The sequence below is a fragment of the Dasypus novemcinctus genome, chromosome 11, assembly GCF_030445035.2.
Source record: "Dasypus novemcinctus isolate mDasNov1 chromosome 11, mDasNov1.1.hap2, whole genome shotgun sequence".
Lineage (NCBI taxonomy): Eukaryota > Metazoa > Chordata > Mammalia > Cingulata > Dasypodidae > Dasypus > Dasypus novemcinctus.
This window is the reverse complement of record NC_080683.1, coordinates 24,803,926-24,822,154: the sequence shown is the minus strand read 5'-3', so window position 1 is coordinate 24,822,154 and position 18,229 is coordinate 24,803,926. Positions and strand designations below refer to the sequence as shown.

General features: G+C 36.9%; 1 protein-coding gene across 9 annotated transcripts in view; it reads left to right on the top strand.

Annotated features, from left to right (window-relative positions):
• PKHD1 (PKHD1 ciliary IPT domain containing fibrocystin/polyductin) overlaps positions 1-18,229 on the top strand; it is a 568,785-nt gene that overhangs the window by 264,787 nt on the left and 285,769 nt on the right. For all 9 annotated transcript variants that reach the window (XM_058306868.2, XM_071218516.1, XM_071218517.1 and 6 more), the window contains 2 exons: positions 4,744-4,879; positions 7,670-7,916. In XM_058306868.2, coding sequence (XP_058162851.1) covers positions 4,744-4,879; positions 7,670-7,916 — 383 coding nt within the window. The remainder of the gene's footprint in view (positions 1-4,743; positions 4,880-7,669; positions 7,917-18,229) is intronic.

Genomic DNA, 18,229 nt, shown 5'->3' with positions numbered 1-18,229 from the left:
GTTCATGTGGTTATTCCATTTAGGGAGTCCCCAAAAAAGAGGTAGAATCAGATAATACAAATTTATTTAGAGTTTGCTACAGAATTAATGTCAATAAATCTTAACAGAGACTAAATAGACATCATAATGAAATTAATTATGAAACTAATTTCATAATTAATAAAATTAGGATATAAGTGATGACCAATGAGTGTTTATCATGAGATAATAAAGAATAACCACAAACCTAAGGTGTGATTCAACAAGAATGCAGAGGAGCTGAGGGTAAGGATGGAAAATGTTAAACAGGTCCTCAGTTTTGTTCTTGGAGAAATCTGGATGCTGATTAGTCAATCAAATCATAAAATGCAATTTTAGAACTAAATGTTACCTAAGAGATGACCTAATTGTAGCTCCTGAATTTTCAGGTAAAGAAGTGGAGGCTTTGGGAAGTCAAATGACTCCTCTAAGATTCATGCCTAGTATTGTAGAGCTAGGGCCACCTTGAAATCAATCCTCCACCTTCAGGTCCAATACTTTTCCCATTACACATAGAATATGGCTTTGGCAATGAGCCTTTGTTAGTGCCTACTCCAATCTTCCCCACAGTGTTTTCTCTGGAAGACTAGCTCCAAGAGAGGGTCCGAGAAAAGGAGGATTCTTCCGTTAATTAAATTGAGATGTGTGGTTTACCATATCTTCCTATTCCTCCAAAATTCACATTGCATATGAATGCATTAAACATAACTCCATTGTGGTTACTAAAAGCCATTGATTATACACTTTGGATAGATTGTATGGTATGTGAATATCTCAGTTAAACTGCTTAACAAATAAATAAATAATTGCGTAAAAATAGCCAGAAATAGCAGCAGTGTACAATAGGGGAAACAGAGATTGAGAGGTGAGAAATTTTCTTGTTCATTTGTTATTATTGAAATAAAGAAAATGCTCTTGAAATGATTAACGTGATAAATGCACAACTATGTGATTATAGCAAATACCATTGATTGTACACTTCGGATGAATTGTATGCTTCATTAATAGATACCAATAAAACTGATTTGCTTAAAGAAAAACTAAATAAAAAGAAAATAACTCTGAAAAAAAAGCTCCAAGAAATCTTAGGTTGAAAACAAACAAAATATCTATATCTATTTAGTCTATATTTAGCATAATATTTCCTGGGAACCACTTTATTGTCATTTTAAAGTGTTTATGTCAGTTGGAAAAAAAAGAAAACAAAAATGAGGGTGCCTGACTTCTTTGTGGCTGTGGAACTCTGATTTTTAGCTCCTCTCTTTGTGCCTGCCATTTCTTTAGGAATTATGATTTTCAGGAAATTAGACCATCCACTCCCATGTAATTGGTGGCATACAATCATCAGGGAGTTATATCTTGAAACAAATACTTCTTTGTGGGAGAACTTTTTATCATCAGAAGGGAATTTTTTCTTCATAGAGTATACTTGTGTATGTGTAGGTACTCTTACACTCAATGCATCCTTTAGGTCAAGATGGTAGAATAGTTTTCAGTGAGTGTGGCTTTAATATACAAGAAGAAAGAAGCTGTGTTATAGCATCAACATCTGTCCCAGTTTGCGTGGACATCCCAGGCTGTACTGTTGCCCAAGCATTCTATTAATTAGCAATCTCTTTCACAATATCAGAAATGTCCTGATTTAGACATAAAGTATTGTCACCCTACTTTTGGAAGTATCTGTAGGACAGCTGTTTTTTTGTAAGTAGTGTATTAATTTAAGGTGGTGATTCCGTGTTCGAAAGTATCTTATTCAGACGGATGCTGATAGGGTTGCTTTACTCTTTCTGCCCTTTCTCTAGAGGTTGCTTTCCATTTTCCCTTGTGAATTTGTCAATTTGGACATTTCATTGTTTTGTTTCTCTGAATTCTATTGTAGGGCCCCTTCTCTTCTTACTACACATACTTTTCCTGGTAGAAATCTCATTTTCCCTTTTGGTTTCAATTACCCTCCATGTGCTCATGTCTCTCATTTATTTGCACTCATTTCTACCATCTTATTTTGTGTCTTAGTTCACAATCTGTTTTATTTCTTTTTTACTACTTTCCTAACCTGAATCATCTTGTAGTGACTAGTATCTTTTTTTATATTTATTCATTTGAAAGATATTCATTCTGCTATGATTATTTTACTTATTGGCTTTAAGTTTTTCACACTTGTGCTTGTTTGTTAGCTGTTGCCTGAGCAATTCAAGGAATTTAATTCCTTTAACTTCTTTCCTCATCCTCCCATCTTCCATGTTACTGTTCCCTAGTACCTTTAAAAATACATATTTTATGGAAATATAACATTCATGGGGAAAAGTGAAAACATACCATATACATATATCACCTAGACCACCAAATAGAATACTACCAGTTCCTCTAAAGCCCCTTCATGGACTCTTCCAGACATACAACACATCCCTCTTTCGCCCCAGCCAAAGAAAACCAATATTCAAATTAATTGTAGAAACCACCTTGTTGGTAGGTTGTTGGGTGTAGTATACCAGGTTGGAGTCAACTTTCTCTTGAAATTCTGAAGGCAATGCTTTATTGTCTTCTCACTTCCAGTTTTGAGGTTAGTTTTAAGGCATTCTGATTTTAGGTCTTATGATATAATCTTTAATTTTTTTCCTTTTTGGTCAGATTTTAGGGTCTTGTCCTGGTCCCTGGTGTTTTGCAATTTCAATGGGATATAACTTGGTGTGGCTCTTTGTTCTAACCACTGTGTTGGTCATTGAGTGGATCTTTTCAGTCTGGAAAATTGTGTCTTTCTGTTTTGGAAAGGTTTCGTTATTTATTTGATAATTCCCTCTCCTATATTTTTCTTTTTTTGAAACTATTATTTGCATATTGGACCCCAGGATTGCTTTTCTAATCTTCTTACTTTTACTCTCTGATTTCTATCACTTTGTCTTTTCATTCTATTTTCTAGGATGTTTCATCAATTTTCCTATTGAATTTCTTATTCCTGCTCTCATGTTTCTGGGTCTTATGTATTCTTTTTTTCTCTGCTGCAAATTCTTTCTAAGCCTTCTTCTTGTTTTGTAGATATAATATACTACTTATTTCAGTGAAATTATTCATGACTATTTAATTCTGATTTCTATACTGGCTTTGTCTTCAGTGAGTTATTTTCTTCTGCTTATTTTTTATTTTGTCTCTTTAATATTGGAGGCTTCCATAAATTTTTTGGTGATCCTCAGATGTGCAATTATGTATTTTTTAAGATTTATTTATTTATTTATTTCTCACCCCCTTTGTTTTTTGTGCTCACTGTCTGCTCTCTGCTCTCTGTGTACATTCATTGTGTACTCATCCTTTTATCCCCTCCCCCCCTTTTTTTACACACCAGGAACCAAACCTGGGACCTCTATGGGAGGGAGGCACCCACTAGCTTGAGCCACCTCTATTCCCCACTTATTGTGTCTCTCATTGTGCTTCCTCATTGTGTCTCTTTGTTGTATCATCTTGTTGAGTTAGCTCACTGTGCCAGAACAGCATGTCAGCTCACTCTCTTGCTTGTCTTCTTTAAGGGCAGTGGGAACCGAACCCAGGAATTCTCATGTGGTAGGCAGGTGCCCAACTGCCTGAGCCACATCCACATCCCATGTGTAATTGTTTCAAAAACTGAAACAGTAAGGTAATAACAGCCTGACTGGACAGGGCTTGTTGAGTGATTTTGTGGAAAATCCTGAAAGCAGTATTTGTTTATTTTTAGACTTGTTGAAAATTTTAATTTTTAAAATTAACATGTAACAAAATTGACTTTTTTGATGTACATTTATAGGTATTTGTAACCACCACCACAAATAGAAATGGAACATTTCCATCATCCCCCTAAACTCTCTCATGGCATATCTTTATAGTCACATCTTCCCTTACCTCTAAACCTCTGGCCATAACTAATCTATTTCCTGTCACTATAGTTTTGTCTTTCCAATAATATTACCAATGGAATCATATAGTATATAACCTTTATGAGTTCACTCCAAAAGACCTTTGGGATCCATCCAAGTTGTTGCAGGTATCCATAGCTTTTTCCTTTTATCACTGAGTAGTATTTCCCTCCGTGGATAAACCATAGAATGTTTATCCATTCATCCTTTGAAGGGCATTGAGTTGTTTCCAGACTTAGTGATTATGAATACAACAGTTATAAACATTCATGTACAGGTTTTCGTGTGAATGTAAGCTTTCATTTTTCTGGGTTAAATACCTAGCAGTTGACTTGCTGGGTCATATGATGAGCATATTTAACTTTAGACAAAACTGCCAAGCTATTTTCTAGAGTAACTGTTCCATTTTGCTTTCCTATCAGCAAAGAATGAGTTTAATTGCCCTTCATCCTGATCATCACTTAGTATTGTCACTATTTTAAAATTTAGCTATAGTTGTGCAGTATAGCTCATGATGATCTTAATTTGCATTTCCCTAATGGATAATGATGTTAAACATTTTCTTTTCATGTATGTATTTGCCATCCATATAGTCTCCATGGTGAAGTGTCTTTTCAAGTTTATTTTTGACTTTTGAGTTGTTTGTTTTCTTACTGTTAGGTTTTGACAGTTCTTTGTATATTTTGAATGGAAGTCTTTTTTTTTTTTGGGTAATGTGATTTGCAAATATTTTTTCCCAGTCCGTAACTCTTTTTTATTCTGTTGTTTTTATTAGTCCATTATGATTATATTTCATATAGTCCTTTAATTTTGCTTTCATTTTTTTCTTCTTTTTCAATTACAGGGAAGCCCATGTATGACAGCAGGGATTAAAACGCCCAGAAGATGGGAACTGATGGTATTGAACACAATTTTTGTTAACTTTGATCTCACTGACTGTGTAGCCATCAGGACCTGTTCAGGCTGTTCCCGAGGACAAGGTAAGTTTGAGTGGACAGGACAGATGATAAATAAGGCCAACACTCAAGTGACTATGGTAAATATTGGCAAAACTTTTGTGATCTGTTATTTCTTTCAGTCATAAAATTGTATCAGTTGAAACTGCTGCTCAAATCTCCAAAAAGAAATCCTAGAGGAGGCCAGGCACTCTCAATTTGTCCCCAGCAGTTCCCCACCCTCTCCCATACAATGGCACCTAGCACACTTCATCATCACAGTGCTGGTGTCAGACCTTCATGGAGGCAGAGATCGCGTCTCTCTTGCTGAGGGCTTATCGTTAGTGCCTGGCAGAGAGCCTGGTTCCTAGTGGGCAGTCCACTGATTGAATGAATGAATGGGGTTGGAAGGAGGGATTTGTATGATGAATTAACACAGAACAACCTTTTCTGAAAGAGCCAGTGTTCAGGTACTTAGTGTGTTCAACCGCCCAAGGCTTGTTGTATTCAGGAAGAGAGCCACACCATTTCCTACTTAATTGTTAACCACATTTCAGAGGTGGTGAAAAATACCTTGGAGGACTCCTGGGCCAAGGTAAAAAGAGATAGAGAGCAATCAAGTTGATTCGATCAGTATAAACAGCCAAACCAAGTAATTCAAGTAAATATGCTCTTGTGGTTTGAATCACCAATTTAGATAATTGTTTGTTTTTTTAATTAAATGAATAATCAACAAGTCTCCACTTTACTTTTTTTTTTTCTATGTAGACAAGTCAAAGATTGTTTTTATTTGGGTGGCACCCGAGTTTAAGATTGTAGAAATAATAATAGGCATAAAAATTGCCATATGGAAAACATTTTAAACCACAATTCCTCAGTTCTTTAATAGCTTTCCTATTCATATCATTCATAACATACTGAAAAAAAATCACACTACTTCTTATATACTTTTTTTTTAATTGACTTTGTAATAATATTACATTAAAAATATATATGTGAGGTCCCATTCAACCCCACCCCCCCACCCCACCTCTCCCCCCCCCCCCCAGCAACACTCATTCCCATCATCATGACACATCCATTGGATTTGGTAAGTACATCTTTGGGCACCTCTGCACCTCATAGTCAATGGTCCACATCATGGCCCATACTCTCCTCCATTCCATCCAGTGGGCCCTGTGAGGATTTACAATGTCCGGTGATTGCCTCTGAAGCACCATCCAGGGCAGCTCCTTGTCCCAAAGACACCTCCACCTCTCATCTCTTCCTGCCTTTCCCCATACCCATCTGCCACCATGTCCACTTTTCCCAATCCAATGCCACCTCTTCTATGTGGACATTGGATTGGTTCACACTACTTCTTATGAGCTTCATTCCTTCCCACTGAATGATGTTGGCTAAGCTGTCTCTTTCATTTGTTTAAAAACTCTTTGTATTTCAGGTTCTGTTGAAGGAACTGAGGGTACAAAGATGAAAATGCACAGTTCTGTTCTTCAAGAACTCTCTATCTAGGCACAAAAATAAACGTCTAAAGCAGACTATCACCAGAGGACTAAACAGGATCAGTGAAGGGATCAAGGAACTGGGTTAGCTAAGATTTCATAGAGGTGACTCGAGAAGGGTTTTGAAAGATGACTAGAAATCTTCCAGGGAGAAGAGACAGGACAAGGCTTCTAGGTGTTAGGAACAGGACAGGGAAAAAAAGAACAAGTTGTGTTTGGGGAATAGCGAAGAAGTACAGTATGACTGAAGTATAGAACTGCAGGTGGTTGTTGTATTAGGTGAACCAGAGAAATTCCAATATGTGGAAATATTCCAATATGTGGAAATTCCAATATGTGGAAATACTCCATATTTCAACAGAACTCCATATTTCCATATTTCAACAGAACCTGCATGCTTTACTTAATTCATTTCATATACTCTTGGGGTACAGAATGCAAATAGTAGAGCCTCCACTTATTTACATCTTAATTGTAATTTCATTTTTAAAATATGTTTTACACTGAACATTATACAGCAGTATGGTAGTACTGGGAGATGTGTCCTTATGTTGTTTTCTTTTAATGATAGGGATATGCTAATTAGATCACTATCATAGTTTCTGCCTAGGCGACTGGACTAGCAGTCCCAATGAATCGCATGGCAATGGTGTGAGGCAGGGAAGTATGCCAAGATGTGAAACTCTAGAGCTAGTATTTAAAAAATGTGTTGCCATTACTATTTGCCCACATGATTGAGCAAATAATGTCTGATGTGTAAACTTCATAATAAGGGATTTTGTTGGTAGAGCTAGACTCACCATAGAGGAATCAGAAGAGAAGGAGGAGACTGAACCATCATATCTTTAGTGTTTAGTAATCAATAAGTTGTGTTCAGTATCTCTGTTTCCCACTAGTCCAGAATTTTTCACTGTCAGCACTTTTTGGCATTTTTGGGACAGTACTGTACATTGTAGGACATTTGGCAGCATCCCTGGCTTTAACCCACTAGATGCCAATAGCACCTCTCCAGTTGTGACAGCCAAAATTGTCTCCAAATAGTGCCAAATGTCCCTGGCAGATGGTGGTGGTGCAAAACCTCCCCAGTTTAGCATCACTGCCATAGACTACAATCTCCATGAAGGTACACCAATGCTGGTCTTATTTACCTCTGTACCTCTAGCATCTATCACAGAATCTGGTGGGTAATAATGACCCATGAGATTTTTTCTTGAGTAAATAAGTGAGTAAATTTTAAAACCATATAAATGTGCAATTTAAAGCACTGAGACTATTCCAGTGAACTTAGTTATAATTTATGACTTAATTGGTCTTGCTGTCTTCCAATTTATAGGTGGATTCACTGTGAAGACCAAGCAGTTGGAGTTTCCAAACTCTTCAAACTTAGTAGCATTTCCATTTCCTCATGCAGCAGTTCTGGAAGACTTGGATGGGTCTCTTTCTGGGAAAAATAGAAGTCATATTATTGCTTCTATGGAAACCCTTCCAGCCTCTTGTTCAGTCAACACAGGCTTTGGTCAGATTGTCCATGGCAGTGTCTGTGAGGAAGGGGTACTCTTTCATCGTGTGTCTATTGGACTGTGAGTCTAATTCCTTACACTTTTTATCTTGCCAATATGCAGGCATATATCATTCAGGCTGTTGAAGCTTGTAGAAGGGAAATGGTTTCCCTCTTTCAGATTTAAAATATTTAGTAGAACAAAGTGATATGGGAATGATTTGACAGCTGTCAAATTGTGAATTTATTTGTAGACTTAGTTAGACTCAAATGGCAACTAATTGTACCAGTTCTTATAACCCATGACCATTTATTGACATGTTGAACAAAGAGTTTACTCTTGAAAAGACTTATAACCAACAGAGAATTTGAAATACATTTAAATTGAAATTATTATTTTAAAATTCCAATAATGTCCATTCTCATTTATATACCTATACTCTTTCCAAACTCTTAAGTGTTCAATATGCTTCAGGGAAGCAATTGCTGATGCCTCCTATTACTTGCAAAGTTGCTTCACTCCAGTTCATTTTCCTTGTTAATTTCATGAACTATTGGATTCGTACAATACATTTCCTATTAATATTGGAGAAAGGACTCCTTGGTTATGCTACTCAAACTACCATTAAGTCACCAGCTGGACTGTTTATAATGTATAATAGGATTGCTTCTGCCTCTTTAATTTCCAGGTAATGATTTCTGAATGTCTAGAGTTCTGTCTTATACCAATTTCAAATGCATTGTATATATTTAGCCACCCTCATTTCCTTCCTTTGTTTTAAATGTCCTAGCTTCATGAATATTAAGTCAAAGGATTCAGCCAGGACACATGCACATCTTATTTGAACAGGTGAACTCTAGAGAGGGAAAGACTAATTCTGAATCTTAAATGCATACGGAATTGATATCTTGGCATTCTCTTTTGGAAGGCTGAGCTGCTAGCTTCTAGTAGTCTTAAAATTTTCCACTTTTGCTTTCCAGACATTCTATTATTTTACTAATGTTAGTGGGTACAATTGCAGTGAGTAAGATAAAAATATGGGAGGTTATATTTTCACGTGTATTCATTTTAATTGTACATAGTATGACTTTCTCTTCATTCTCAGCAATGTGATTTTCATTGTTATTTTGGTGATTTTACCCAAGATGTTTTCTACAAGTATTTTAACATTTATGAAAGTTTGTGATATGTTTCTTCCATGCATTTTTCAAATGAGGAAAATAAAGTAGATTTGTGTAGTTAAAAGGCATATTAAGTGATTGCATGATATTTGTTTCGATGTGTTCTTCTTGATACTCTTTTTTTATGGATTACTTTGAGACCTACTTTTGGGTGGTCCCTTGAGAGGTACTTGGCAATGTAGTTTTAGAAGACTTTGCAGAGGCAATCACATCTGAGCATCTGTTCTTTGAGATCTTCAGGACAGGACACAAGTGCTTGGCAGCAGGTCATGATCCCAGTACTTTGGGCCTGACAACGTCAAGAAGATAATAAGTGATGCCGTATTTTAAGTAGACTCAAAGGCTCTTAGTAGACTAACCAACCTTTCCTGGTATGCCTGTGATTTTCCTGGTTTTAAAACTGAAAATTCTCCATCCCAGAACCTATCCCACTTGCCAGGCCTGGGAAAACCAGTTGGGCCACCCTACTACTCCCTATGCTTCTCTTAAATGTTTCTCAGGTTGACCCACTTTTCTATGAACAAATACCCAACTGCCCCTAAATAAACCCTACAGAAATCTCAGCATGTTCCTAACTATAAATCTATTGCCTCTAGTGTCCTCACATTTAGGATAAGGCAAATGATTAGAGGATATCTGTGGTCTTGCTCCTTAGAGTGTGGTCCATGGACCAGCTGCATCAGTATCACCTGGGAGCTGGTTAGAAATGCAGAATTTCAGGCTTCACCCTAGACCCACTAAATCAGAATTCCCAGGCAATTCGTAATAAAGTTTGAGAAGCACTACTCTAAGATCCTTCTAACTATCTTTCTATGACTCTGTCCCTAGCTATTTGTGCTCAGTGACTTGATCTTTGCCCCAAAGCATTATAACCTCATTAGGAACATGTCAGAGCTAATGAGCAATTTGAATTCAGCATGGATACAAGCTTTGCAGCATTTCATGGAGAAAGGATTAATTTGTTGTGCTATCTGCCCTGGGGAAAGCACCCTAAGAATTGATTTACAAAGCTCTCACAGTCATGATCTTTTGGGGTTGTATGTTGATGGAGATCTGATGTGTCACAAGCGCCCTGCTGTCTTCATTTTCAACTCTTACCTCCTCTCTCAGCAAGAGAAAGGGTGAGTGAGACCTCATAGCTGCATAAATAAGGCAGCCCCATGGCAAAAGAGTTGCTAAAGGAAACCACCATACTCTTGGAGGGTGATTTCTTCTTTGGTAGGGCCCCTCTCAGGTTCCTTCTCACTATAAGTTCTTTGACATCGGCAACCTTCTGTTCCTGCCCCTCACCTCCTTATTTAAGTCTAATGGGTGTCCATACTTGCTGCACTTCTTTCTCCTTTTATGGTTTTGACTCTGACTCAACCCTAGCAGATGGGTTGTCTGAGGCATAGATCTGTTTGACAGTGGTCATAATATTTCACATGTGAGTGAAGAGAAAACTCCCACCCTCTAAAAGGCAGAGTCTAGTTTATGTTTCATTACAACAACAATGTAGGCATGAGTGCCACTTAGATAGTTCTTTCTCTTTCCCACCAGTTCTAACAATGTGCTTTCTGTAGAAGACACAGGTATTCTGGAATGTGTTCCTTTCCCAGGTTCTGTTTCTACCAATCTCATTCTTCCTGATGACACAGGAGTGGTGGTAGCCAACCAAGATAATATGGGACCTCAGTTTGGAAAAAATATGTCCGTGACCATTTTTCTCCAGGGATGACTTTCTGGTGCCCCATGTGGCTCTTGGTTTATCAATCCCAAAATTTAAATAAATCATTCTTCTGAATAGAGATAGTTACCTGGCACAAAAATTATATTACCGTTAGAATGTTGTGTGCTCCTTCTAGGTCTCCCTTGCTGAATCTTCTCAATCCCTTAAATGCTGGTCGGTGCTCTTTAGGATTCTGTGAGGAGATTTCCTTTCTTTTCAAGCTGCATATATTCTTCCCAGGTGATCTGGTTTATTATCACAATCTCAGTTATTATTCACTGATGAATCCTGACTTTTTCACCCAGTCTAGATTGTTCCACTGAGCAGACCCATGTATACAGTTTCTCTTAGGATCTGCACTGTCCAATATTGTAGCCACTAGTCATATGTGACTCCTGAGCTCTTGAAATGTGGCTGTTGCAAATTGAAAGGTGCTGTCACTGTAAATTACACACCATATTTTGAAGACTTAGTAAGAAAAATATTATAAAATAGCTCATTAATAATTTGTTTATATTGATTTCATTGATACTATTTTGGTATATTAGGTAAATATAGTCTTAAATTCTGCCTATTTCATTTTACTTTTCTTAAATGTGGCTACTGTAAGATTTAAAATCAGGTATGTGACTTGCATGTATTTATATGAAACAGCACTGATCTCAGTATTTCCACTAGCATGTTTAACAAGCACCTGAAATTCAACTTGCCAAGATTGAATTTATGGTCTTTCTCCATAAACCTACTCCTCCCTAGGTATTCAGAATTCTATTAGGGCACATCCCCCAATTGCCCTAACCAGAAACATGGAGTCATCTTTGACTTACCTTCCTATCTAACTTCCCACTTAAATCATGCATCAATTCCAGTCCATTTTATCTCCTTAAAAAATGTTTCTCTTGAGCTTTTCTACTTCCCTCTTTCCCAATTGTCTCCTCTCTTGTCCAAGCCACATTACCACTTGAACCTGATAAATGCAGATCTGGTGTTGCCATTCTGATTGAAATACTTCAACACATTGCCCCAGTACCTCCCTAGAAGGGTCCAACATTCTTAATACCTCATGGACTCTTCATCGTCCCAACATCATCTCTCAGCATTCTGCCCTCCCTTCCCTGTACTCTGTGCCTCAATCACACTCAACTTCTTCATGCTCCTCAATTCATAAGGTTTGGCTTCTATGAACTTGGCACAGAGATCATTTTCTCTGATGTATGCTTGCTCTCTATACTTTCTCTAATAAATACAAATAGCTCCTACATAGCTTTTCAAATTGTCCATCTTTCCTAGTAGATGGTGGTAGGATGGGGATAGGAGGCTAGAGTTTTCTTTCTCTCCTTCTTTCTTTCTTTCCCTTCCTTCCTCCCATCCTCCCTCTTCTCTTCATCTTTTTCTGTTCTTTTTTTGTGTTTTATAGTGCCCAATATCATATTGTGCACATAGTTGCTCAATAAATCTAGTGTTGAATAAATGAATAAAAATTATGGACTCCTAGAAACCTTCCTATAGTGCCGTTATTTTGCGTTTCTCTCTTAGAACATGTAAATGGGGAGTACAGAGCATTCAACTTTTCTTCATAAGGAAGTTCAGGTTTTCTTCATAATGGTTAAAATGCTGTCCCAAGATTTTGTTTGTAAAATTCCCAGGAATATCTAACACTTAAGAGTATCCTATAGTAAAATGCTCTGGAATTTTGCCTTCCTGGGCAGACAGTTGACCAGATAACTTCTCTCCCGTCCTCACTGCCACCCCCTTCTCTCCATCTCCTCATTGTTTTCCATACCCTCCTCAATCAGCAGTTTGCTTATATTTGTCAATTGTTCTTTTGCCCTAGTATTATAGATAAATAGAATTGTGATGGGGCAGAACAAGAAATCAGTGTTCACAACCACTATCTGTGAATTATTTCTTGTGTTCTAGATTACTGTACAGCTCGTTCAGGCCTCTAGACTCATCAAGTTATTAATAAGTCAAATCTTGATTCTGTTTTCCAATTATTGACTAGATTGAGTGTGGGGGAAATCAGAGTAGCTTGCAAGATATTGTAGGCTGTCCAACTAGTCCTTCTGAGATTTTATAGGATGTATGTAAAATATAGTCAGGACATATGTATATATTTGAAATTACTTTTCAAAGATTGAAAAAACAGCAGTAATTAAGAATCATTTGTGAGGATAAATCATGGCATTCCTATTTCTTGGGTGTGTTCTTTTGGACAAGTTACTTCACCTTTCTTTGCTTCAGTTCTCTCATCAGTAAAATGGGCATAATGGCATATATCTCACAGAGTCATTGCCTGGCATACAGTAAGTTCTCAATTGGCTTTAAAAAGTCTTTATTTTACACTTGTGATTTACAAAGCAAAGCATAGACATTCTACTAATTGAATAAAATAGTACACATTATTACATTTCCAAGAAACAGATGCCTGGGAAGGGAATTAAGTTTGTTCAAACGTAACAATGTTCAAATGAAAAAATCAGGGAATGTTTCCCAATTATCACATGGTAGCCCACGATACTGCGAAGCCTCCCAGGTTTCATAGAATCTGGAGTCATTCAGGAGACAGTCTTTGATTCCTTGTGCCCCAGGACTCTGTTTCTTCCTTCCTACTTCTCCTGGAAAGGAAAAGGTTAATGTTCTTGTTGATCACCTTGATTCTTAGATCTTTCTCAATATCCTCTCCTGGAGTGCTTGCGTTCAGTTTTTACCTATGTAACTGCTCTTAATGTGCCAGCATTCAAATTATGAGGCACCCCCTGCTTCTCTGAATGCAAAAGTAAAGAAGAGTTCAAATGGAAATTTTGGCCTAGCTTTTCCTTTAATAATCGCCTAACTCTCCTTCCTAGGGATAAATAGACATAGCATCACTAATGGCATGTTTTCAGTCCCCACAAAAACCCTGTGAAAATTCCAAGGAGTATTATGCTGTCTTGGCAGCAGATATTACAGAAATAAAATAGAAAAAGATATAAAAATCATAATGGGCCCCCAAATGAGGAATACCATCAATGATATACTGCATGATTACTAATTTTCATGAATAATAAAGGGATACAGTGGTATGGTGGTGTTTAATAACTGTTCTTTTGAACAAAAAGCTTTAATTTGTAGCATTTGCCCATTTCTGTGGTAAAAATACTGTCACTGACCTATTTCCACCTATCAACATGATGCCACTGAAATTAGAGTTGGGAAGAAGGGCTAACAATGAGCTTTTGAGATCCAGTGTCAATCAACTCCACCACACCACTTGGTGTGTGTATGTAGCTATGCTTGTATCTATAACTAAATCTAAATCTAAATCTAAATCTGTTTCTGTGTCTATGTCTATGTCTGTGTCTGTGTCTGTGTCTGTGTTTGTGCCTCTACCTCTACTTCTGCCTCTATCATCTATCTATGTCTATGTCCATGTCCATGTCCATGTCCATGTCCATATCCATGTCTTTGTCCAGCTCTATCTTTATCTCTATCTCTATCCTCATATATTTAAAAGTTGAGACAGGCAGTTTTCTTTATCCAACTCCATTCTTGATCCATAGGATTATTTTTCAAAATCCCTGACAAGTAGTTGTCTCTTCTCTGGTTGCCGAGCCCCAATGCTTGGATTCTGAGGCAGCCATTCCAGTTGGCTCAGAAGATCAAGAGATGCAATAGCATGTGAAAGCCCATCTTAAGTAGAATGATGAACATCTATTGCTTCTCTCCAGATATTAAGATAGAATGAAGAAGAGGTAGTGTCCTAATATGATAGCAGATAAATGTATTGCAAAAACTGCAGTAGTCTGAAAACAGACTTTAATTTTGAAGAGAAACCAGATTGATTTTGGTGGTCCTTTACAATACATTATTGCCTTAGTCAATTCTGAAAAAAAGGTATACAGAAATATACATCTGCAATCTCATGGAAGAGTGATGGTGGAGTGTCTGCGAGAAACAAAAGGGTTATTAATCATGTGATTTGTCTATATGCCTACCAGTTCCATTTTGTATGTGAGTTGAAAGATTGTTGAAAGTTTTGGGGAAAGACTGAATGCTCTGATTTCTTTTCTTTCTCAAAGTTTCTTAGCTTAGTAAGGAGGGGAAATATATAAGTGGTTTCTGACTCAATTAGGGTGTAAATATTAAAAACTTATTGATACACGTAGTATATCACTAGATGGTAGCAGATCAGCAGGTAAAATAGTTGTGCTATGACAGACTGCTATAAGCCCTGTGTATTTTTAAAGGATGCTCAAGCAAAACTGTGCCACAAAAATTTGTTGGCTCCACTCAAATTTTCTATTTTGTCCTCTTTTAGCAGTAAAATATGAGAGTGACAGCAGCAAACGCTGATATCCAGGAGATGACCAAAGCACCATTTGAGGCTCACTATTATGATGCATCTGTTTTAGGAGATACGTAATTATAAAAGGTTTATTTCACGATGTTCTGAATTGAGAACATTTAGAGCCCAATGCAGTGTTTGTTTTAATACATAGAGATATGGACCCTCAGGAAAAGTAAGGTAATGGTAAACACAAACTGGGGAGTTAATATTTGTTCTTGTTGGTATTGTTGATTGTCTACAAATCCTTTGTGGGCAGTTATACATTCGACAGTTCTGCACAGTATATGGACAATAAATTACTAACTTTATGCAACTAGTATGGTAAATTGGTACTTAGGCTGGGAAGTTTTATCAAGTGGTAGTACTATATTTCTAAAGGAAATTGTCCCTTAACTAAAAACAAGCTTGGTTATTTTTTTAAAAGTGGGGGGAAGGGGGATGGGGATGACAAAATTAAGGCACCCACTAGAAAAGAAAAAGCAACAGCTAACACTTGTAATCCTGTGTATTTTTTAAATCATATACAGGAGCTATTGCTGATGCAGAGGTAAGGGTTAATGTCTAAAATGGACTGGTTGCCTCCTGATTTCTTGCACATAAAGCCATGAGAAGTTCAGGGAGAGACTTCTTCCCCTCGTAATGAAGCTCTCTGCTGCTAATGGCCCATGCAGACTCCCTCGGCTCCTCCAAATTAGAAATACTTTTGTGCTCCTTTGCTTCATTAACAGTAAAGAAAGGGAGATTGGTGGCTATTTAGGGCACGGGGAAATTGGTGGCTATTTAGGGCAAGTGAAAATTGTAGTAATTATGGTTGGTAAATTCTCCTCATGGTGTTCTTTCACTCTTGATGTTCTTTTGGTGCTTTTCAGAAAAGGCATCTACTGTCACTGCTGGCATTTGGCCTAGAAGAATGGGAGCTGAGTTGTCTTTAAAGTTTTGACCCCAGGTGATGGTCAATGCAAGGCATCTTTCCTACTGGGAGATGAGTCTTTTACATTTTGATGTACTTTTCAGAATGCACCATATGACCCTTCCCACTACCAGTTGTGATCAAGATATAGTTCATAACCTCTATCTCTACTGTATTGTGCTACAGAAATCAGGTGCTGCACATAAGTACTTATGAAATTGTATTCCACATAAGTGTTGGTTGAGATGAAAAGGGGTGGTTTGGCAGGACAGGGCTCTGAGAGGATGGATAATGCTCAAAGGTGGAAGAGGAAAGGCTAATTTAGGATCACAGTGTGTTATGGTGAGTCTGGTTGACCAAGAGCTAAGCATCAGATTACTCCAAGCTAATTAGAAGAAGGGCTTCAAAAGGAATGTGCCAAGGTTCCAAAGAGCTGGAACAGTGGTTGACAATGTTTGATGAGGTTATCATGTTTATAAGAGTCTTCTGGAACTGGGGAGATGGTTGGAAAAATAAATGGTCCTTTCCAAAATTTAACTTGCAATTTTTAGAAACTAGTCTGAATCTGGAGAAATTATCTTAATAACAGCTTTATAAATGCAGCACTGATGGAAGTTTGAGAATAATTATGTCTAGTCAAGACAACTAGGAGATTCTTGGGATGACATTGCTGAAATTAAGAAACATTTGCAGAAATAGCTACCTAATTTATTGAGGTAATATTTTCATAATTTTTAAGTGGTATCTAAAAGTGATACCTAAAAGTGATAAAATATAGGTTGGTAAGGCAGGAGGAATTAAATGTAAGCCAATGGATGTGTTTGACCAAATAAAATTCCTCTTTTGTTCTACGGTTAACAACAACAAAAAGAACAGCAACACAACAAACTATTTGTAAAAATGACTTAACTGAAAGCACATGACTAGGATAGAAGAACTATGAGTTGTTAAAGGAACACTAACATTTTTCCAAGGCACAATCCACTATTAGCATGGATTACTTGTATGTGCCTAGGAAAGGTTTCCTGACTACTACACACAAGTATTTCAATCCTTTTGCCAGATATCCTATTAATATGGGTTAACTGAATCAGGTTCAATTGTGATCCACTGCTTATTTTCACCCTTTGATTAATAGGTTTATAAGAAATCTCTTGAGGCACATGTGGTTTCCTAGGTAGATTTTTCTGTTAGGGAGAAATATCGCTAAGTAGCTAAGTAGAGTATTTTGGTCCATTTAACACTAATTTATTCATTCAGCAAATATTTTATTGAACACCCACTAAGTGACAGGCAGTTTTATTTCTTACTGTAAATTATTAATGGGAATTCTAATTTATCATTGAGTTTCTCCTGGGTATAGGTTTTGTGACTCATTTTCCAGAGCCATATAACTCTATGAAAACAGAAAAGATGAACTTTCAAAGCTGAAATACTTTAAATCTTTCATGGGACTATGGAAAGTCCCATCTTATATAATGACCATGGGACCTTCTGTAGCTGATTCATTTTTCTCTTTGACAATTCTTAGTTCTGACCTTTCTACTTGTATCATATTTGTTTTACATTTTTTTCCTGCAAACTTAGTATATTTGTTAAATATATTCTTTGGACCAAATTATGTTGGACAATTTCCTGGGATTATGGGACACATGTTTTAGTCAGAAGAAGAGAGCTAGAAAATACAGGAAAGAAAAATTTAGCTTTCTAAAGATTAAAATTTAAAAATTAATTCCATATGTGGAATAATCTTCTATTTGAGAATGTGAACACCCCATAACTAGAAGTAACTTAGAAAAACTGGATAAAATATCATAGGGAATTCTTTTAAGAAGGTAAGAAGGTAGAACAGATGACCTTCTTGTCCATTCTAAGAATATAAGTTAAGAATTGTCCATTCGTGTCCATTTAAATTTTAAAATAAATGTGAAAAAAATTAAGTATCTCAAACCCCAAGAAAGGAAGAAAGTTTTTTTCTCCCGCCCAAGGTTTCTAAATATTTAGTTATTGCTGCATGGGGAAATCTGGGGAAAGAGCATTTCTTTTATTTCCCAGTGCCCTGAGCATTTTTCATCCTTTTCATTTCATTATGGGATGAAACAAACACTGAATCTTGCAGGAAATCTGTATCAAGTACAACATTATTAAGATAAATGCTCTGCGAGTGCATTTTGGGTGAGTTTGTAAATGTCCAAATAGCCTTATAAATCTGTAGACATTGAAATAAGTAGTACAGGATGGCAAATACGGCACATCTGAGATCCT